Source organism: Equus caballus, chromosome 13, assembly GCF_041296265.1.
Source record: "Equus caballus isolate H_3958 breed thoroughbred chromosome 13, TB-T2T, whole genome shotgun sequence".
NCBI classification, from domain to species: domain Eukaryota; kingdom Metazoa; phylum Chordata; class Mammalia; order Perissodactyla; family Equidae; genus Equus; species Equus caballus.
This window is the reverse complement of record NC_091696.1, coordinates 51,801,590-51,824,659: the sequence shown is the minus strand read 5'-3', so window position 1 is coordinate 51,824,659 and position 23,070 is coordinate 51,801,590. Positions and strand designations below refer to the sequence as shown.

Here is a 23,070-nt window from a genome sequence, read left to right as displayed (position 1 = left end):
AGACAAGGTTGGTCCTGCTGTTACTCTACTTTCTGTTCTCCCATGTTTCCCTACTCTCTCCTGTTACTTCTCTCCTCACTTTTTGCTCTTTTAAAAAAATCTTCTCACTCTTTGCTTTTCTTCTCCTTTTATTGATTCTTATGACTATATATTAAAATAGACTGCCAGTGTCTCCCTAGCCATGCGTGGCCTTACCAATGATGTCTGGTTTGCTCTGTCTTCTTGTGTATTCAGTCGTAAGGAACAGTCTAACTGATGCTGCCTGGTGAGGCTGCCTGTGGGAGTACGTTAACATGGTGGAAAGGCAGGGGGAACTGGCTTTCTGCTGCGATGGATGATAGTGGGACAGTGGCCTAGCTGGCAGGCCTTTCCACCTGGCTCTGCACCAACTGAAAAACCCCTAGGAAACTAGAAGCTTCTGGTGTGTTGTTGGAATTCCCTTTTAGTGCCCAGATGTAGGAGGGAGATTTCTCTTTCCTGTTTGTTAAATTGTCTCAGCAACAAATTGGTGGAGGGAAATGTTTGCACTTGGGTTGTTGAATTATTCATGTATTTCCCATGTCATGCTTGAGTCTGCTCTGGACAAATATAAGTTAAAGAACACTTTTTAAAAACTTAAAAATAACCACCAATTTAAAAGTATTTAAAAGTAGGACATATAACTTCTAAAACACTGGAGAAAATTTTAAAAAATGTAGTCCATATACCAAAAGAGAAAACAAAAGAAATCACAAAAAAGCAGACAGAAGAGAGAGCATAATATTAAACAAGATAGAAGAAGACCAAACATGGCAGTTGTAATAATAAATGTGACTATGATCACTTCTCCTTTTAAAAGAAAGAAATTAGAATATTTCAAGAAACAAAATCCAACTAAAACAAAATGACATAAATATGCTGTTGTTAGCTGACTTAACAGTACTTGAACGTAGTGCTTTCCACATGCTGGGCACTCTCTGAAACACTGTTGGGCCTTTAATTCATTTCACCCTCCTAGCAGCTTGCGCTATGTTTGGCCTTCCAGATCCACTCTTCACTGTTCTCCACCTTGCTCTCTGCCCTGAAAGCTGACCTGCAGGCATTCCAAAACGTGCTCCCACTGGAGGGAGCCTGGCAGGACCTCAGAGGAAGGAAGTAGGAGGCTGAGATCAGGGTTTTCCCCCTGATCCCCAGGCCCTCTCCCTACAGGTCATATTTGGGCTCGATTTGTCCCTTAGCTGAAGGTCACTGTTTTCCAAATGTACCTTGCTCTACAAGACTCTTTCCCTTCCTGGGTTCTGGTAACCTCTCTTACTTCTCACCCTTGGGCCCAAGGGTGGTAATAACTCTGTAACCACTAACCCTAGGTTTCTGCACTGTCCTGTAGGCTTTCCCATCCCTGTGCACGCACTTGTAATGAGGCATATTATAAACAAGCTCTCCTCAAATTATTCTGATTTGAGCATAGTATCTGTTTCCTTTAGGGACCCTGACTGATGCACAATTCTATGAGATAACTACTACTACTGTTCTTTTTTAGCAGAGGAGGTAGACTGAGGCACAGAGAGATTAATAACGTCAAGATGACTTTATACAGGACAGTACGACCAAAAAACAAAAAACAGTTTGTATTCTCAGGTGAAGAATATCTCTCCCTAAGCAAAGTAAAACAGATTTCTGATAATTAAGCTCAGCTTTTCCAAGTGGAATCTTAGATGAAATATGCCAGAGAGAAATACGCTCTATTTCTGCTGGACAAATTGTCTGGAAAAGGTAGTCCACTGGGGAGTTCTAGAAAAGCCTTTAGCCTTGGAGGCTGATAGGATCGATGGGGTTGGCTCTTCCTTTCTATTCAGATAATAGCCTGAGACTCAACCCAAGCCTTTCAACTCTTCGTTGGTAAGGACCCAGGAGCAGGTAAGTTATATTCCAGGAGGACTCATTAATATGGGATCTGTTCTCTAAGGGAGAATGCCCTGACAGTGTTTGTCCCTGGGACCAAAGTGGGAGAATTGGGAGGAGGAGGGAGCAACTGGCGTCACTTTCTTCTCTGAACACAGAATACAACCAGGATTCTGAGAGCTAGTCACTACTTAGATCTATTTTTGGTGTGTTCTGACTATGTAAATGGTAAACAGGATTAAAATGGATTATCTTTAATTTAGAAGCCGCCTGGACCTCTTCTCTGACCCTAGCATAAGCTCTTCTCTCTAGTTGAATAGGTCCTTTTTCTGTTCCTCAAATAGATGCTAGAAACTATTCCTCCTGTAGGTGGGCTGCTCTGGAATGCCCTTCACTTGAAAATTCATATTGCAGTTCACCTCCTTCAGGAAGCCTTTCTAAATTCATCCATCTTCCCAAAATATTTTGTTTCCACCTCCATAGTATAGATGGAGCTTTCTTAACTGATCTCCATGTAATCAGTTCCCAAATTAACTGACACTCCATCACCTCTGTAAAGCTTTCTGATTGGAGCTCTTAGCACACTGCAGCTAGTAAGCTTTCCTCTAGTACACGGAGGCTTATCTCCTCTCATCTGCTGAGTTCTATGCTTATCAGAGTTTGTTCCTAAATCTCTTTGTACCTGTACTTGTTCTAATAATTTTTAACTTAATTAAATATTATGTAAATGGATGAAATGGAATGGAGTTGCCTTTGAAAGTTTAGTTGACTGTTTTGGAAAGATTCAGTAAGGCAGCTCTCTAAGAAACATGTTATAAATTTCATGTGGGTGAAACTGCTGTAAAATTTGGGGAAAAAATTATAAAAACCCAAACAGAGTCTATACTAGGTTGCTTCACACCTGTATTTATATCCTCGGTTCACTTTCAAGACTGTGATCCTAGAATGAGGATCAAGAGAAGAGTTTGTGCTCTGATGTCAGAATACTGGCACATATTATACATTTATATGTTATAAGTGAAAATAAAATTGTAAGTTATGTGTGTATCATTTTTGTGGTTCCCTGCTTTAACCAACTTGTTTTTGATTCATCAACCTACTACCAGTTCCTATCTTAAAAAGGCTATCCCTGTACTTAGAGTGTGGAGTAGACAGCGTTGTCATCTATGTGTTATCTATGTATTATTATATATGTATCTCCAGTACTAGTTGTGAACTTTTGGAAGGCAGTAGCTCTGCCTTTTATATTTTTCACTTTTCTTGTGTGGTACTTAGCACAGTGCTTTGCATTTATTCACTTATCAAACATTTATTAAGTGACTTATATTTTCCAGGCATGTGCATTAGAGATATGGATATAAATGACACAGTCTTTTCCCTCAGGTGATTCATGGCAATAAAGCCAAATGTTACAAAAGAATCCCCAGTGCTAAGGTAATGGAATGTATAGATGTTATGACTATGTGGAGGATGGGAAAGCTGACCAGAGAAGGTTTCACAGAGCAGGTAACTCTTGAACTAGGTTTTGAAAATCAAGTAGGATTTTGCTAGGTGAAGAGAAAAAGAGTCGGAACAACATGTGTAAGAAGGAAAAACAGGCGTAGAGATCATGGCATGTTCAGTGAATTGCAGGAAGTTTTGTGTGATTACAGCATAGGATACCAAGGAGTTTAGATTCTATCCTCAGGGCCATAGAAACCATTCACTTATGGTAGGCATTCAATAAATGAATGAACTAACAGTATACTTACCATTGCAAAAGAAGAACAATTTTAACTATCTCCACCATATCTAGATCAGATAAATGCCACTCACTGGTTTGTAGGTCTCTTTCCAACCCACTCAGTCTCCATCGCCCCAACCAGCCACCTCTCCCCAGGACACACGTATGACCCTTCATCCCAGTCTGCCGGGGTTTCCGTAATAGACAGCTAAAGCAGACCAGTTGGAGCTGAGTACTCGAATATGTAATGTCTGGTTCTTTGTCTTTTTCTAGGAGTACATGTGTGCAATGGGACTGGTCAACTGGCAACACTGGGTTGCTTGGTTCATCATTTTCTTCATTTCTTCCTTCATTGTTGTTTCTTTCATGACCATTCTCTTCTGTACAAAGGTACGTCTCTCTCATCCTTCATGATATCCTAAGCTATGAAGAGATGGGAAAGAAATCTGGTGTAATGAGGGTGGTGGTGCTGAGATTCAGTAGATGATGAAAACACAATTATTATCGAACACTTGGAAAACTACAGGTTGATTTGTGGTGGTATTTGCTAAAATTTGGGGGGATTAAGCATTTAAACTTTAGGATCCAGGAGAGCTTTGCCCTCCCTTCAGTTCCCTGGTCTTCAAGTACTGGACATGAGTGTGGTTAATTTCATTAGCAAAGTGGAATTCCAAAAGATTATTTTATAAATTTTAAAACATCACAAATTTTATACTCTATAAATAGTTGAAAATAGTTATTGTAAAACATAAGAACATTCTTTTATGCCCATGGTATCTTGTTAATTTTTCCTTCTATCCTGTCAATGGAATTTGGTGTTCCGAATTGCTAACTTGCATTTAATGACTAAATTATAGCTTGCTATTTGGGTATGTGAAAATTTACCTTCTAAATTACCAAAATGGGGCAATTTCGACAAAGGAAGGGGAGAAAATCAGACTATATAGAAAAATATATAACACAAAAAAAATGGCCAGAAAACTAAAAAAAGGAGACCATAAAATACAAAAGGAATTCTAAAATTGTCTGTAATAATGATAATAACAAATGGGATAAATTCCCTTATTAAAGAAAAAAAATTCACATTGGGTCAAAAATTGAATTCAAACTTATGCTTTCCTTAAAAAAGATACATGTACAGAGCATAATTTGTAGCTAGTAATGGAAGCTTAATCAAAGGTCTGCCTTGAAAATCTATATATATTGTTTAGTTTAAGATAATTTTTTTATATTTCTGCATTGTTTTAAGGGTGTTTTATGCCATCTTCTCGTTTTTCCATGTAAAAATTATGTGCACCTGTGATTATTTTGTAGGTAAAAAATGTGGCAGTGTTCAGAAACAGTGACCCTAGTTTGATATTTATTTTTCTAATGTGTTTTGCCATTGCTACAATTTTATTTGCATTCATGGTCAGCACATTCTTCCAAAAAGGTGAGTCCTGATGCAATTTTCTGTCAGGGAGTGTGTTTATGACTCCTTTCTCTGGTAGCATTGCTATTCCCATTACTTATGGCATTAATTATTATTTATCCATGGCCAAGTTATCACTTTTATGGTTATTTTAGCAATGGAATAATTCTATTCCCCATTAAACACATATAGAAACATCTCCATATGTGTATTTTTGTTGTTGGTGGTCGTTTTTTTGTTTGTTTTGTGAAGAAGATTTGCCCTGAGCTAACATCCGTTGCCAATCTTCCTATTTTGGCTTAAGGAAGATTTGCCCTCAGCTAACATCTGTGCCAACCTTCCTCTATTTTGTATGTGGGTTACCACCATAGTGTGGCTGCTGAGAAGTGGCATAGTTCGGCGCCCAGGAACTGAACCTAGGCCACCAAAGCTGAGCACACTGAACTTACCCACTAGGCCACAGGTCCAGCCCCTCCATATTTGTGTGTTTTTAAGCTTTATTTGGCTTCTAAATATCATTTCAAATGGATGAAAGTAAGTCCCAATTTGGAAAGAAATGAGGGGTAAGACATCCAGGCAGATAATTTTCTAGGTCTTTTTTTTTTTTTTTTTTAAGGTAGGAAGAGTTTTTTTTTTTTTTTTAAGATTTTATTTTTTTCCTTTTTCTCCCCAAAGCCCCCCAGTACATAGTTGTATATTCTTCGTTGTGGGTCCTTCTAGTTGTGGCATGTGGGACGCTGCCTCAGCGTGGTTTGATGAGCAGTGCCATGTCCGCACCCAAGATTCGAACCAACGAAACACTGGGCCGCCTGCAGCGGAGCACACGAACTTAACCACTTGGCCACGGGGCCAGCCCCAATTTTCTAGGTCTTGATTGTGAAGCTGGGGAATAACAGTAAGGTGGCTTCTAAAATACCATAGTAAGAGAGGAATTCCTGGGAATTTGATTCTGTCAAGAGGGGTGTTAACTCTAAAACTATTGGTAGAATTGATGAACCACAAGGGGCAAAAATAATACGAAGTGGAGTCAAAGTCAGAGTGCAGAAGAATTGAATTGTGGTTCAACCTAGAGAAGTATAGGCAGAAACATTAATGGAGGACAGGTCCAGCAGTTGATGATAAGAAAAAAAAAGAGAAGGTTCAAGAGAACTTGGGCAAAAATCAAGGAGCCTGGCAGTTTATTATTTACATTTGTGAATATTTTACGTCAAATAGCATATTCTAACATGTGGGCCCTGGCAAATATTGGCTCTGACAAGATGGGGATGGATTCTTTGAGGGGTGAATGGGCCTGGACATTGACTTCTGATTTGAACTCTATACCTAATTTCCCACTTCCCCCTCTATAGCTTTAGGGTAAACATGGCAGGGGTGATGGTCAAATAAGAGAGTTATGTGGGGAGCTTGGAGCATGAGTATCAAAGGATGCCTGAAACCCAGGGCTAAAGGAATGCTAAAAGTTGAAACCTGACAAGTTGAACTTGCAGTCAAGTACAAGAAATGAGCACACGGCTGGAAATAAAAGACAAAAACAATGAGGTCAAAAGCACAATAAATCAGGACCAGAGAGGGAAGCAAATAGCAGGGAAGAGTGCCAAGTGAAAGCAAAAGTATACCACTGAATGCAAAGTTTATGATCAACTGATTTTTGACAAAGAGGTCAAGACAACTCAATAGGCAAGGAATAGTCTTTTCAACAAATGGTGCTGGAACAACTGGACATCCACGTACAAAAGAATGAAGTTGGACCTCTACATCACATCATACACACAAATTAGCTCAAACCTAAATGTAAGAGCTATAAAACTTTTATATAAAAACTTTTATATAAAACTTTTATATATAAAAACTATAAAACTTTTAAAAGAAAATACAGGCGTAAATCTTCGTGATCTTGGATTAGACAGTGATTTCTTAGATATGACACCCAAAGCATAAGTGATAAAAGAGAAGATTGATAAGTTGGACCTCATCAATAGTAAAAACTTTTGTGCTTCAGAGTATACCATCAAGACAGTGGAAAGACAACCCACAGACTGGGAGAAAACATCTGCAAGTAATATACATCATAAGGGACTTGTATCCAGAATAAATAAAAGAAACTTTACAATTCAAAAATAAAAACACAAGGGCCAGCCCGGTGGCACAGCAGTTAATTTGCACATTCCACTTTGGTGGCCTAAGGTCCATTGGTTTGGATCCTGGGTGCGGACCTATGCACTGCTTGTCAAGCCATGCTGTGGCAGGCGTCCCACATATAAAAAGTAGGGGGAGATGTACACAGATGTTAGCTCAGGGCCAGTCTTCCTCAGCAAAAAAAGAGGAAGATTGGCAGCAGATGTTAGCTCTGTGCTAATCGTCTGCAAAAAAAAAAAAAAAAAAGAATAAATAAAAAATGTAAAAAATAAAAACACAAATATTCCTGACTCATTCTATGGGCCAGCATTACCTTGATACTAAAGCAAGAAAAGTCATCAAAATAAAACTGCAGAGCAATATCCCATATGAATATAGATGGAAAAATCCCCAACAAAATACTAGCAAACTAAATCCAGCAGCATATTAAAAAGATTATACACTATACCAAGTGGGATTTATCCCAAGAACGCAAGAATGAATCAACATATGAAGTGTTCAATGTAATACGCTACGTAATAGAATGAAGGAAAAGATGAATAGTTTTATTCATCTCAATTGATAGTGAAATCCAATATCTTTTATGATAAAAACATTTAGCAAACCAGGACATGAAGGAACTTCCTCAACCTGAGAGTGAGCCTTTATGAAAACCCCACAGCTAGCATCATATTCAGTGGTGAAAGATTTAAAGTTTTTCCCCAAGATCAGGAACAAGACAAGGATGCCCACTTTCCCCTCTCCTATTTGACATTATACTAGAAGTTCTAGTCTGCTCGAGCAATTAGAAAGAAAAAGAAATTAAAGACATGCAATTAGAGAAGAAGAAGTAAAACCATCTCTACTCAAAGATGATAGGATCTCATATACAGAAAGCTCTAAAGAATCCACAAAAGAAACTATTAGAGCTAATAAGTGAATGCAGCAAATTTGCATGATATAAGATCAATGCACAAAAATCAGTTCTATTTCTATACACTAGCAATGAACATTCTGAAAAGGAAATCAAGAAAACACTTCCACTAAAACAGCATCCAAAATAAAATACCTAGGAATAAATCTGACCAAGACTTGTACACTGAAAATTACAAAACACTGCTGAAAGAAATCAAATAAGACTTAAATCAATGGAAAGACATCTCATGTTCAAGGATTGGAAGAATTAATATTATTAAGATGTCAGTATTCCCCAAACTGATCTACAGATTGAATTCAATCCCTATTAAAATCCCAGGTACCTTTTTCTCAGAAATGGACAAAATAATCCTAAAATTCATATGCAATTGCAAGGGGCCTTAAAAAGCCAAAACAATTTTGAAAAAGAAGAACAAAGTTGGAGGCCTCACATTTCCTGATTTCAAACTTACTATAAAGCTACAGGGATCAAAACAGTATGGTCCTGGCAGAAGGATGGACGTACAGACCAATGGAATAGAATTGAGAGTCTAGAAATAAATCCATACACCTAACGGCCAATTGATTTTTGACAAAGTTGCCAAGACCGTTCAGTGAGGGAAAGAATAGTCTCTTCTACAAATGGTGCTGGGACAACTGGATAGCCACTTGGAGTCCTACTTCACTTCATTCCTTATGATGGCTGAATAATATTCCATTGTATGGATATACCACGTTTTCTTTATCCATTCATCTGTTGATGAACACTGAGTTGTTTCCACCTTTTGGTTATTGTGAGTAATGCTGCTATGAACATTCACGTGCAAGTATCTGAGTCTCTGTTTTCAGTTCCTTTGGGTATACACATAGGAGTGTAATTGCTGGGTCATATGGTAATTCTGTTTAACTTTTGAGGAATCAGCAAACTGTTTTCCACAGCAGCTGCACCACTTTATCTGACCACCAGCAGTACATGAGGGTTCCAATTTCTCTGGAGAAATGTCTTTTCAAGTCCTTTAACTATTTTTTAATTGCATTGTTTGTTTTGTTAATGTTGAGTTGTAGTTCTTTATGTATTTTGTATATTAATCCTTTATGATTTGCAAATATTTTCTCTCATTCTGTGGGTTGTCTTTTTACTTTCTTGATTCTTTGATACACAAAAGTTTTTAATTTTGTTGAAGCCTAGTTTTTCTTTTGATGCTGTGCTTTTGGTGTTATACTTAAGACAGCATTGCCAAATTCAAGGTTGTGAAGATTTTCCCCCAAGTTTTCTTCTAAGAGTCTTATAATTTATCTCTTAAATTTAGATCTTTGATCCATTTTGAGTTAATTTTTGTATATGGTATAAGCTAAGGGTCCAAATTCATTCTTTTGCATGTAGATATCTAGTTTTCCCAGCACCATTTATTGAAAGACTGTCCTTCCATTGAATTAGTCTTGGCACCCTTGCTGAAAATCAATTGATCATATATGTGAGGGTTTATTTCTAGATTCTTTTATATTCCATTGGTTTTTATGTCTAGAGTTTGAGAAGGATTGGTGTTAATTCATTTTTAAATGTTTGATGGAATTCAACAGTGAAGCCATCTTGTCCTGGGCTTTTTCTTGTTGGAACAAAACCTGACAGACCTGTGGCACACCATCAAGTATACCAACATACAAATCATAGGAGTTCCAGAATGAGAAGAGAGAGAAAAGAAGCAGAAAAAATATTTGAAGAAACAATGGTTGAAAACTTACCCATATTTGGTGAAAGACATGAATCCACAAACCCAAGAAGCTCAGTGAACTCCAAACAGGATAAAATCAAAGAGATCCACACCAAGAATCGTTCAAATTGTCAAAACCCAAAGACGAAGAGCATTCTGAAAACAGCAAGCAAGAAGAGACTCCTCACGTAAAAATGATCCTCAAAAAGACTAACAGCTGATTTCTCTACAGAAACTATGGAGTCCAGAAGATCGTGAGATGACATTTTAAATCTTGAAGGGGAAAAAAAAACTCAACCAAGAATTCTATATGTAGCAAAACTATCCCTCAAGAAGAAAGGAGAAATTAAGACTTTTTCAGATAAACAAAACCTGAGAGAGTTTATTACCAGGAGCCCTGCCCTACAAGAAATGCTTCAGGCTGAAATGAAAAGACACTAGACAGTAACTCAAAGCCATAAGAAGAGATAAAGACCACTGGTAAAGATAACTAATGCCAGTATTATTGTACTTTTGGTTTGTAGCTCCTCTTTTGTCCTATATGATTTATAAGGCAAATGCATAAAACTATTTATAAATCTATGTTAATGGGCACATAATATACAAAGACAGACTCTGTCACAATAACAATATAAGGGGGAGAAACACTGCTGTATATGAGCAGAGTCTTTGTATATATTGAAGATAAGTGGTATTATTTAAACTTGGTTGTTATAAGTTTAAGATGTTAATTATTGTATAGTTTTGACTTCTAAACCACGTGTATTACTTTCCTATTGCTGCTGTGATGACCTGCTACATACTTAGTGGCTAAAAACAACACATATTTATTATCTTATAGCCAAAGTCTGAAGTGTGTTTCTCTGGACTAAAATCAAGGCATCATCAGGATTGTGTTCTTTCTGGAAACACTGAGGGAGAATGAGAATCCTTCCTTTTGCCTTTTCCAGCTTCTAGAAGATGCCTGCATTCTTTGGCTCATGGCCACTTCCTCTGTCTTCAAAGCCAGCAGCATATCATCTTCAAATCTCTATTTTTCTGACAACTGCTTCCATCATATCTCTCTTACTCTGACACATCTACCTCCCCTTATGAGGACCCTTGTGATTACATTGGGCTCAGCCAGATAATTTAGAATCTCGTCATCTCAAGATTCTTAACTTAATCACATCTACAGAGTCCCTTTTGCCATGTAAAGTAACATAGTCACAAGTTTCAGGGATTAGGATTGGACGTCTCTGGGAAATCTGTATTCTGCCTACACCACCATGTAAATGATTGGGAAAAATTTAAATAAAAAAGGAAATTATATGGACTGTCCCAGTGGTGCAGTGGTTAAGTGCTCATGTTCCGCTTTGGCGGCCCAGGGTTTGCCTGTTTGGATCCTGGGTGCAGACATGGCACCACTTGTCAAGCCAAGCTGCCATAGGCGTCCCACATATAAAGTAGAGGAAGATGGGCATGGATGTTAGCTCAGGGCCAGTCTTCCTCAGCGAAAAGAGGAGGATTGGTGGCAGATGTTAGCTCAGGGCTTATCTTCCTCCAAAAAAAAAAAAAGGAAATTATAAAAGCAATTTGTAACAATTGAAAACCAACAGAAATAAATGTTTTCAAGTGGGGAGCTTATTACCACAAAGAAAAGAATTATTTCAAATGCCTTTAAAACATAATATTTTAATTATATGTCCTTTGTGAGAAATATTTTAAAGGTAGAAAGAACTTTAAAGACATCTTAAGCTGTATTTAGTAGTCTTATTGTTGGTAGTAGTAGTAGTATTGTTATTTTGAAACTAATACAGATATATCAGAAGATAAAGCAAAAAACTTAGAAACCAAGATTTTCTGAGAAAGAAAATAAATACAGAAAAAATGCCCAAGAAGTTAAGGAAAATCCTATAATCATAAACATTAATTTGAATTATCAGTATGAACTCACTGTTTTTCTTTTTAAAAAATGTATTTCCTCACCATATCCACTGAAAAGACCTAAAAACAATGACAACCCGTTAGCAATAAACCCTTTAGTGCACAGATTGTGGCCTCTGAATGCCTCTAAGAGGAACCAGAGCTCCTTGGAGAAATAGCTGATTCAAGATCTTGGTAGGAAAAGTATAATATGAACATTGGAAATTTTGTACCACCGCAAGGAAGCTCTCAAAACCAATGGGGATAATGTCTAAAGAATGAAAGAGCCAACTTAAAGGTGCTTCCATTCACCTAAGATAAGACATTTTGAGCATCAAAAAGAATAATGATTGCAATGGATTGAAACATCTAAAATACAAAAATCCATGATTTATGTAAAAATCCATGATTTGTAGCAATGCCCAAGAAAATACCTCATTGGTCATCACTAAAGATTGCTAAGGTACTTATCCATTAACCCTGGACAACCACAAGGCCTAAAGGTACAAAGGTGTAGCCTTGCTCCTGATTTCTGCCTCCAAATCATTCTTCCTTTCTTGCTCAAAAACCTCAGCCCCTTTGAAGTGGGTGTCAGCTGACTAAACCAAGTGCTACTTTTTGTTGAAATCATCTGTGGCTCCTGGTTGCTCCCCCTTATTCACTGAAGAATTTTAGTTCCTGGCTCACTGTGTTTCTCTCACTAACTACTGTTGTGACCATTGTTGGTGGTCTAGCTCCATCTCCTCTTAGATCCTTGACCTGCTCATTCCAATGATCTTTTCTTCCCACTCCATATTAGTGATCCCGTGCTCCCACAATCATCCCCTAAACCTTAGCCTTACCAATAATTGAAGGTAGCCAGAATCTCAGCCCCAAACATCCCATTCTTGACTCCCACTGTCTCTTTTTAGCTCCTTTCTTCTTGTATCTGCCTCCTCCAGTAATTCTTTGACCTCCATCAAGACCTCTAACCCATTGGCCTTATCATTTTTTTTCACCATCCATTGTCTCATCATTTGCCTCACTTGCTTCTTTACCCATCTCAGATCCCATGGTTCATTACTATGATAACTCCTTTAAATTACACCTGTCAGCTATCCATTGAACTTTTTTTTTTGATTTTTTAATTTTTTTAAATTAAAAAAAAAATTTTATTTTATTAAGGCTGTGAAAGTTAACATCCTTGTGAAATTACAGTTGTACATCATTATTAGTCATGTTGTAGGTACACCACTTCACCCCTAGTGCCCTCCCCCCAGCCCCCTTTCCCCTGGCAACCACCGATCAGTTCTCTTTGTCCATATGTTAACTACCACCTATGAGTGGAGTCATACAGAGTTCATCTTTCTCTGTCTGGCTTATTTCACTCAACATAATACCCTCAAGGTCTATCCATGTTGTTGTGAATGGGAGGACTTTGTCCTTTTTATGGCTGAGTAGTATTCCATTGTATATATATACCACATCTTCTTTATCCAATCATCAGTTGCTGGGCACTTAGGTTGGTTCCATGACTTGGCTATTGTGAATAATGCTGCAATGAACATAGGGGTGCATGGAACTTTTGGAATTGCTGATTTCAGGTTCTTAGGATAGATACCCAGTAGTGGGATGGCTGGGTCATAAGGTATTTCTATTCTTAACTTTTTGAGGAATCTCCATACTGTTTTCCATAGTGGCTGCACCAGTTTGCATTCCCACCAACAGTGTATGAGGGTTCCCTTTTCTCCACAGCCTCTCCAACATTTGTCACTCTTGGTTTTGGATATTTTTGCCATTCTAACAGGTGTAAGGTGATATCTTAGTGTAGTTTTGATTTGCATTTCGCTGATGATTAGTGATGATGAGCATCTTTTCATGTGTCTATTGGCCATCCGTATATCTTCTTTGGAGAAATGTCTGTTCATGTCCCCTGCCCATTTTGTAATTGGGTTGTTCCATTGAACTTTTATTGCAAAACCTCAACTCTGGTTAAACTCAGATCCCTGCCTACTCTGCACCTACATCTGAGCAGCAAAACTTGGCTGGAGAAAAACTCTCCACTGTGTGGACTGGTCTTTTCATTTGGGCCTCTTATCCTCAAATGGAGTCCTCTGACACTGCCTTGCAATCCAACCACATTCCCTTATCCATTTGTCCCACATCTCTCTGAGACAGCTATTTCAAACCTTTTCCTTCCCCTCAAATGGACAGCAGCCTTTATCCCCTCCTCAATGAGGTCAAAAGCTCTTACTCTGGCCTAAGAGTGTTGTTTTTTGCATCTCAATGTGAACCCTGACCTTGAACAAATTAATAGACTCTGTACATTCATTTCCCCTTCTGTGAATTTGGAAAATAATAGTACTTATAACTTAGTTATGAGGATTAAATGGGATGTTACATTTAAAATGCTGAGAATAATACTTGGTATATAGTAAGACTTAGTAAACTTTAGCAATTACTATCACCTTTTACAAAGGAAGAAACTGAAATTCAGAGAAGTTATAGAAGATCTAAGGTAGCCATAGTTCATGTGGCCAGGTTCAGCAGAGGGCTGCCTGGTACCTTAACTGTAGCTCTTTCTTTTGTATAAATGCAATCCTTATTCTCTTATCTTCCTGGAAGTCAAATGTTTGCATTTAATTTGAGTTCATCTCCCAGACTTCAGTAGGATTGGCCTTATCTCCAAATCTGGAACCACTGTGCTTAGAGCCTGGAAAACCTTGAATCTTTAACCCATAATTTACTAGCTCCATGACATTGAGCAAATTTATTTAATGTAGCTAAGCCTTGGTTTTCTCCTCTGTCAAACAGCGAGGTTATGAAGATTAAATAAGATACTGTATATAAAGTGCTTACCACAGTACTAGGCAATGCTTAATAGATGCTATACAATCTACCACTCATCTTTGAAGAAGAGAGCTTTTGTTGTAGGAGATATTATTAATGTAGTTTTAGACAGAGGAAGTTTTAGGTAGTTAGACATTTGTGTCTTTATATAAGGATTGACTCATTTTTTTAAGTGCCACAAATGCTCTTAGTCTTTCCATAGTGAAAGTGCAACTATAAAAGGTTTCTATCAAAATTTCTTTAAAAAGATTGCTTCCCTCCTGAAATGCTGAGACAGGTGCAGAGACACTTTCCTTACCATGGTGGTGGAAAGGGACTTGTGTCATACTTCTTTGGGTATTACTGATGAAATTCTTTGTTTCTTCCCTCTGAATTTGCAGCCCACGTTGCAACTGCCGCAGGAGGCATCATCTTCTTCTTCACCTATCTCCCCTACCTGTACCTTGCTTTCACCTACACCCAGAGGAGCCACTTCGAAAAGATTGCCTTTTGTCTCTTCTCAAATGTTGCCATGGCACTGGGAGTCCGACTAATCTCCAGGTTTGAGATAAGAGGTGAGCCTTACCTTTCCCAAGGTAAACTGCCTTGATGCTTTGCCATAGCTGAAGGCAAAGCTGAACTTCATTTCCAAATAAACATAACTGGCACATTTCATTCAGTGTTCTGTGCATTTACAATATGCTTACAACTATGGAAGATACTATAAGGAACACTAAAGAAATGTAAGATATGGGTCATACTATATAACTTGCAATGTAATTTGGGAGAAAAACTAAAACATATTACTGATTTAGGAAATTATATGCCTATATAATTATATAGATATAAAATACATAGATTTATGATTAGAAGTTCAGATAACACTTTAGAACTTTACATATAATTGAGTGCTATTTACATATATCATATTTTATTCTTATAACCTTCGGAGTTGGTCTTCTTTCACAGGTTGGTTTAGGGGACCTTCCATCAGAGGTGTTCTGGCTCCCTTACAACTTCCACAGTTGGAAGTACAACCCCAAGTTTTCATTTGCCTCATGTTTCTGGAGTTTGAAGAATTCCTCAGAACATCTACAGTCATTGCAGAAGACTGCAGCCAACATGTCAATCAAAATGTAGGACCCATTGACCTCTGTGAGGTTTTAGTACTTCCTGAATGGAAATGGTACTGAGATGATCTGCTGTGAACACTCCAGCAAGCGCCTTCATTGCTCAATGTTAACTTTTATCATCAGAGTCCTAGCTCCAAATGGCACAGCTTGGGTTAGCAGAAGATAGCAGGAATAGGAGTCATAAGTTGGATCTAGTTTGTGGGTCCCCTTACTGAGATTGGGATAATTTCCAATGACCTGATTAGAGACATCATCTACCAATGAATTTCTTTGTTAAGTTGGGATGGTCTAAATGGGTTGAAGGTGCTTAAAATTTAATAAAGGATGTTAAGTTAACCAAAATTTATTGAAAGTGAGTTGGCTTTTTTTAGCATAGCAATTATGAGACCACAATTTACAAATATTCTTGGGGAAAAAGTAGATTTAAAGTGGTATATCTGATTTTTACATGTTAGTGAATGAATGGGTACTTTATGGAGCCTATCTGTTGGAAGTTGAGAGAATTGGGCAAGTGGTTGGACTGGATGAACTCTTAGATTTGTTCCCACACTAAGATTCTCTTGATTTGAAAGCACTCTGCCCTCATTGAGCTTATGATCAGTGTTCCTTCGTGAAAGGCACAGGATGGCTCACAAGTGCTGTGTCTGCTGTTATAAATGAAGGAAATTCAGATGCGCATGATCATAAGGAGGTAGGAGTCTCTAAGGATGTAATTGATGAAATGGTAGAAATCCAAGGACAAGATTTCTTATTTAGAATCTTCCTACCTTTGCTGGATTAGATTTTCCTGTTCATCTGAGCGATCTGCTCAAATCAGATTGCAGGCCTTATAGTGAGTGAACGGATGAAATTCCTCTGTTCACTTTCTCAGTAAGTCTCATGCAGAGCTTTCAGTTCTAATCTTGAGCAGGAATCACTATACCACATGAATCAGAGCTCTGGGTTAGGAGTTAATGGGCCCACTCTCTGGTTGTGTGGCAGGAACATTTGGCCTCTTCTTAAAATCAGGACCTGCATGTTTGTGGAGCAGCTGGGTTTGTCACTCAAGGCTCTCATTTATTGATTTATTTATTAGTTTATTATTTACTAGATTGTTTTTAGTTTTGAAGAGGCCCAATAAATAGCACCCTTCTTCTCTCTTAATTTCTGAATCAATTGAGAAATAAACAAAGATGTCATTGTATTAATACCAAAATATCCATTTTATAACTAATTTGGATGATGTAGCTTAGAGTGAGAATCAGGTGGACTTACTGACTCCCCACCTCCCAGTTTCCTCCTTGGGACAATCCATCTGAGACAAAGTTTGAGGCAACAAACCAGATACACTGGCTCAGTTAGCTGCCTTTCACTGTTCTGGAATGGAAAGAAAAGAAGAAAGAAACACAATTTCACCCCTCCCCTGGTTTAGGCCTTTACCATTCTACTTCTGTGGGGAGAGTAAACTGTGGGGCAAGAGGCTAGCAGATTTAGAGAAAATCCCTCCTCATGGAAAGCAGAGGAGTGGGGAGGAGGGATTACCATCTGGTGACAGTAAACTGTGAGAGCAGGAATCTGGTCTATTTTGTTTCCCACTCTCTGTCACCAGTGTCTAGACTAGGATCTGATAAAATGTAGGCACCCAGTATGTATTTGTTAAGTGAATGAACAAATAGGACTCCTTGGCTTTCTGGCAGGTAAGTGCGCTAGTCAATGCTCTATGGAGAGGGAAAAATGGGAAGTGCTTCCTCAGGAGTCGTTACAAGGAAAATTATCTAGTCTTCCATTTCTAACAATTGTGTCTAAATTATTCAGATCATCCTTCCTGTTGAAAATAATGAAAAATATGGCATAGATTTTTAATCTAAGAACATCCCTTAAGAAAATCAAAGAGTTAACACATGATAGTAAAGAACCACTAGGTCAAAGCCTTAGGTAAATTCGTGACCCCAAAAGGTGAACAGTGCACCAAAGCCACTTTTTCTCAGAGGTCATTTACTAACAGGAAAATGTTGGGCTGCCATCTGGATGGCCTTTCAGGGCAAGGGAGTTTGACATCAAGGCCCAAGTTTCCACCTAGTTGGAGAGCATAATATGAGACCCTTCCCACATTAATCTAGGCCCCAGAGGGCTATATCTTTAGGATAAATATGACCCAGAAATAAATTCTATAGTTACAGGTTAGGTTCTCTATGACAGACTCTAAGATGGAGTTTAGTATGCAATATGTTTATTAGGGAATACCCTTGAGACCACACCTGTGGAAGGGAAGAGATTGAAACAAAATTAGGCAGAGCTACAATATGGTTCTGAGAGCGTTGAAGAGTTATGAGCTAAAATGGCCTGTCTGAGCATCCTGCACTGGGCTGAAATGGCCGGGCCTTATTCCTCTGCCTCCATTGGTCACTGGATGGGGGCCATCCAAGATAGGACATGATCTTGGGCTAGGCAACTCTGCAGCTGAGATATCCCTGAGGAAGCTGATAACTGAAAGCCCTCAACCACGGCACTCCCAACAACTGAGGCAAGAGCTTTCTTGAAGGAATCAGGGGAGTATCTCTGTGTCCATACACCAACCCATAATAACTGAGAGGACCTTGGGGAAAGTTGCTCCAGTGCTGACCATATCATAGAAGAAAAACAAAAGGAAAAAATTCCCTCTGAGAAATTGTTGCAAGCTAATTCTTTGGTGGATTTGCAGTCCAGGTTCATCTTACATGAGTAGTCCAGGTAACCTCAAGCAGTGAACTGATTTAAGGTGGTCCTGGAATGACTGAGCCCCAACTCAGGTGCCTGGCAGAAGCACTTTCATCCTATATCATGATGAATCCTCAAAAATAGTTTTTCAAGGGCAATAAGCAACATGGTAAAAAGTAATTAAAAACGTAAGGCAATAAATCACCATGAATGAGAACCAACAGAAATAGAAGAAAGTAAAAACAGATTTGCAAATGCCTCACATTTTTGAATTATCAGAACAGAGATTATAAAACAATAATGTTCATTATATGTTTTTTATAAAGGCAAGCTTAAAAATATCTGCAGGAATGTGAACTGTTAAAAGTGACCCAGGAGTATGAAAAAGGATGAAATACTTCTCTGAAAATGCAAAATACAATCAACAAAATTAAAAACTTAGTGGATGGGTTAATAGTAGATTTGAAACAGTTGAAAAGAGGATTGGCGAACTGGAAGTAGGTTAGGAGAAATAATCTAGAAGGCAGTACTGAGAATTAAAAAGATAAAAAATATGCAAGAGAATTTAAAAGAAGTGCAGAAAAGAATAAGAAGGGCTCACATACATTTAAGCAGAGTTCCAATAGGAAAGGAAAGAATGGGGCAGAGGCAATACATTTGAAGAGATAGCAGCCAAACCTGTTCCCAAACTGGATTTCAGGAAGCCCAGAAAATCCCAAATAAGATTAACAACAAGAAATCTACACTAGACATATCAACTAAAACTGAGCACACCAGAGTCAAGAGAAAAATCTTAAAAGTAGCCTGAAAAAGAAGACAAATTGCTTTTCAAAGGGTCAACAGTGGGAGCATGAAGACAGTGGTTTTATACATTGACTATATAAAATAATAATAGTAATAAAGATGTCTTTATGGTTTCTTTTAAAGAGGTAGAATTAAAATACATAAGAGGGGTTTTTGAGGGAATAAAGTCAGAAATCAAAGGGGTAAATACTTTCTGGAAGGAGAGAAAATACATTGATTGGGGCCAGCCCTGTGGCGCAGCGGTTAAGTTCGCACGTTCCACTTCTTGGCTGCCCAGGATTTGCCGGTTCGGATCCTGGGTGTGGACATGGCACCACTTGGCAAAAGCCATGCTGTGATAGGCGTCCCACGTATAAAGTAGAGGAAGATGGGCATGGATGTTAGCTCAGGGCCTGTCTTCCTCAGCAAAAAGAGGAGGATTGGCAGTGGTTATCTCAGGGCTAATCTTCCTCAAAAAAAAAAAAAAAGATATTGATTAACTTTAGACTTTCCTACGTAAAGTGGACCTGGCAATTCATTACTGAGCCAACCACTGAAAGGCTAGAAACAGTGTATAACTTTCAAACTTAATAGAAAATGCAATAACCAAAAGATTGGTTGAGTCAGAAAGAAGTGGGATGGGGAGAGGAACTCTGTCACATGTCCACCTCTACTGCAAAGAAGACAGAGAAGTCAGGGAACAGGAATGTCCTACTTGATTTAGAAAAATCATGATCAAACAGATGTAGGGCAGGGAAAGTTTGCCAAATTCCTTTCAGCAGCACCCTGCTCCCAAACATGATTAGATAAATTGTGGAAGGAAGTAACATCTAATGCCTAGCCAATCCAAACTCCAGCAGTTTTTTTTTAATGGAACTTGATGAGCTGATTCTCTAATTTAAATGGGAGTATAAAGGACCAAGAATAGCCAGGAACTCTTAAGGAAGAATAAGATGGGAAAACTTGTTTTACTGGATATAAGAACTTATCACAAAGCAATAGTAATTAAGACTATGATTGACAAGTAGGCTGATGGAACAGGAAAGAAAGGCTAGACAAATGCTCTGTTAAATGTCCAAGATGATGCTACAGAGCAGTGGGATTCAATAAATGGTGCTGGAGCAATTGAAGGACCCTATGGGAAAAACTGAAATTGGACTCCTAATTCACACCAAACACAGAAATCAATTCCAATGTCCAAAAACTATAAAGCTTTTTGGAGATAATGAGGAGACTACATTCATATACTTGAAGTAGAAAAGATTTCTTAAACAAGACACGCAAAACAAACTAACCATAAAGGAAAAGACTGATTGATTTGACATTAAAATTTAGATACCATGAAGAGAATGAAAAGAGAAACTACAGAGTGGGAAAAGATACTTGAAACATATTTAACCTACAAAAGCCTTGTATCCAGAATATTTAAAGAATTCATACAAATCAATTAAACATCAGACTTTGTGGTAAAAAAAAAAAGGGGGGCAAAAAGACTTGAATAGGCTCTTCATGAAAAAGCATATCCAAACAGCCAATAAACATATGCAAGTTAGAAAAAAACTGACATTCTTAAATTGCTGAAAGAAAAACCCTGTCAACTCAGAATTCTATACTCAGTGAAAAATTAGAGAGAAATACTTTCTCAAATAAACAAAAGCTGAGAGGATTGATTGCTAGGAGACATGACAAGAAATGTTGAATTCTTCAGGCAAAAAGAATATGATCATCAGACAGAAACTTGGATCTACACAAAGAAATTAAGAGCACTGAATATGGAAAATACAATTTATTTAGCCTTCTGTGGATTTTTTTACTCTAAAAGAGAACTGAGGGGCTGGCCCCGTGGCCGAGTGGTTAAGTTCGCGTGCTTGGCTGCAGGCGGCCCAGTGTTTCGTCAGTTCGAATCCTGGGCGCGGACATGGCACTGCTCATCAAACCACGCTGAGGCGGCGTCCCACATGCCACAACTAGAAGGACCCACAAGGAAGAATATACAACTATGTACTGGGGGGCTTTGGAGAGAAAAAGGGAAAAATAAAAATCTTTAAAAGAGAACTGACTGTCTAAAGCAATCGTGGTAGCAATGTATTGTGTTTATAGCTTACATAAAAGTAAAATGTATGACAACAGTACCAAAGGGTGGGAGGGAAGGATTGGGAATCTCTTGTTGTAAGTTCCTTACACTACACGTGAAGTAGTATAATATTGTTTGAATATTGACTCTTTAATATTGACTCTTTAATTAGAGTCTTCTAATTAAACATGTGTATTTTAAACCTTAGAACAGCAGCAAAAAAATTTTAGAGGTATAAATAATAAATCAATAGTGGAAATAAAATAGAATCATAAAAAAATTCCCCATTGGAAGAGGGGTGGGGGTGGGCACAAAGAGTAAAGAGGTGCACCTATAGGATGACTGAGAAATAATAATGTACAACTGAAATTTCACAATATTGTAAACTATCATAACCTCAATGAAAGAAAAATTCCCCATTAATCAAGAAAAGGAAGAAAAAGAGGAAAAAAGAAACAAAGAAAAGTTTGGAACAAATAGAAAAGAACTGGCAAGATGGTAGATTTTAATCCAATTAATAATCACATTAAATGTGAATGATCTGAACATGCCAATTAAAAAGAGACCATCAGCTTGGATCAAAAGGCAAAATTCAACTAGATGCTACCTACAAACATCAAGATAGGGATGAAGTTGTCATGGGTGTGTGCTCATTTGGGGTTTCTGGGGTGATTGATTTGGATGGTAGTTTTACACAGGTATTTTCTTTGTAATTGCTTGTTAAACTCTGTTTTATGTACTCTTTGATATATATATATTCACAATAAATAAAGTTAACTAGTAATCAAGTGTCTACTGAAGTGGGGAAGGAACCTTGTCTCTTTCTTCCATTTGGACACTGCAGACTTGGATTGAATGAGGATGTACCTGGCTTTCATGAGCTGAGTGTATTTAATGTTTCCTGCAACTTTGGAATCAGTCCTAAGGTGTGCAAGATCTGTTTATAAGCCACGGTGGAAAGCATGGCACGTAGACAGACACAAGTCCTAGATTCTCATCCCAGGAGGGGCTTCAGAGGTCACGTGGCCCCTCATCCCTCACACCATGGCCTGTGGACCAGCAGCATCTGCACCTCCAGAGAGCTTGTTAGAAACATAGACTCCTGGGCCCACTCAGACACACCTAATCAACACAAAATCCCCTGGTGATTAGTAAGCTCATTAAAATTTGAGGAGTACTCGTCTAGCACATCTTGTCTGCTCACCAGTATTCAGATCTCTCCTGTGGTGTTGCTAGTTTCCAGCTTCTCAATCCTGCCGTGTAGCAGCAGATGCATAGTATATTGAATGCTTTACATGAAAAGTTTAGTCAACTTGCATTCAGGTTAGATACTTGGCATCACATGGGATACTTATCTCCATCCAGAAATTCACCCCAAGCCCTTCCTCAATTCCTTCCTTTATTCATGGAATATGTATAGGAATAAGTATGTTTACCTGCTGCATATGAGGCCCTGGGTCAGATGTTGGAGATACTGAGGTAAAAGACAGTCCCTGGCCCCAGAGACCACACATCCGGGGACCAGCGATAAGTGAGCAGATTCCCAGTGCAGAGCGAGACTTTCTATGATAAAAGTAGCATAGGGTGCCCCGGATGCCCATGGGCTTGGCATATAACTCAGACAAGGAGAGGGGAGTATACATGCTTGCTGGGTAAGGAAATACCTGTGCTGACCTTTGGAGTAAGAATTAGCCAGGCAAAGAAGGTGGGAGAAGGGTGGGAAGGGCTTTCCACACAGCATGTGCAAAAGCATGGAGATATGTCTCAGATGACCAGATTTCTATTTCTTGGTGCCCATGAAAGTATTACTACCTTTTGGCAATAATAAAAATGTTTTATCTAATGGGAGAAACTAACTCCAGCTTTCCCCTTTCCTGTGCCTATCGTTCGTCCCTTCATGCCCCAGACACAAATAGTCCAGTCTTGTCATTGGC

General features: G+C 38.4%; 1 protein-coding gene across 29 annotated transcripts in view; it reads left to right on the top strand.

The window, feature by feature from the left end:
• ABCA17 (ATP binding cassette subfamily A member 17) overlaps positions 1-23,070 on the top strand; it is a 113,244-nt gene that overhangs the window by 29,546 nt on the left and 60,628 nt on the right. For 22 of the 29 annotated variants that reach the window (XM_070232403.1, XM_070232402.1, XM_070232413.1 and 19 more), the window contains 3 exons: positions 3,878-3,994; positions 4,919-5,036; positions 14,872-15,045. In XM_070232403.1, the coding sequence (XP_070088504.1) occupies positions 3,878-3,994; positions 4,919-5,036; positions 14,872-15,045 (409 nt within the window). The remainder of the gene's footprint in view (positions 1-3,877; positions 3,995-4,918; positions 5,037-14,871; positions 15,046-23,070) is intronic. The other 7 variants (XM_070232420.1, XM_070232421.1, XM_070232419.1 and 4 more) reach the window with 1 other exon arrangement.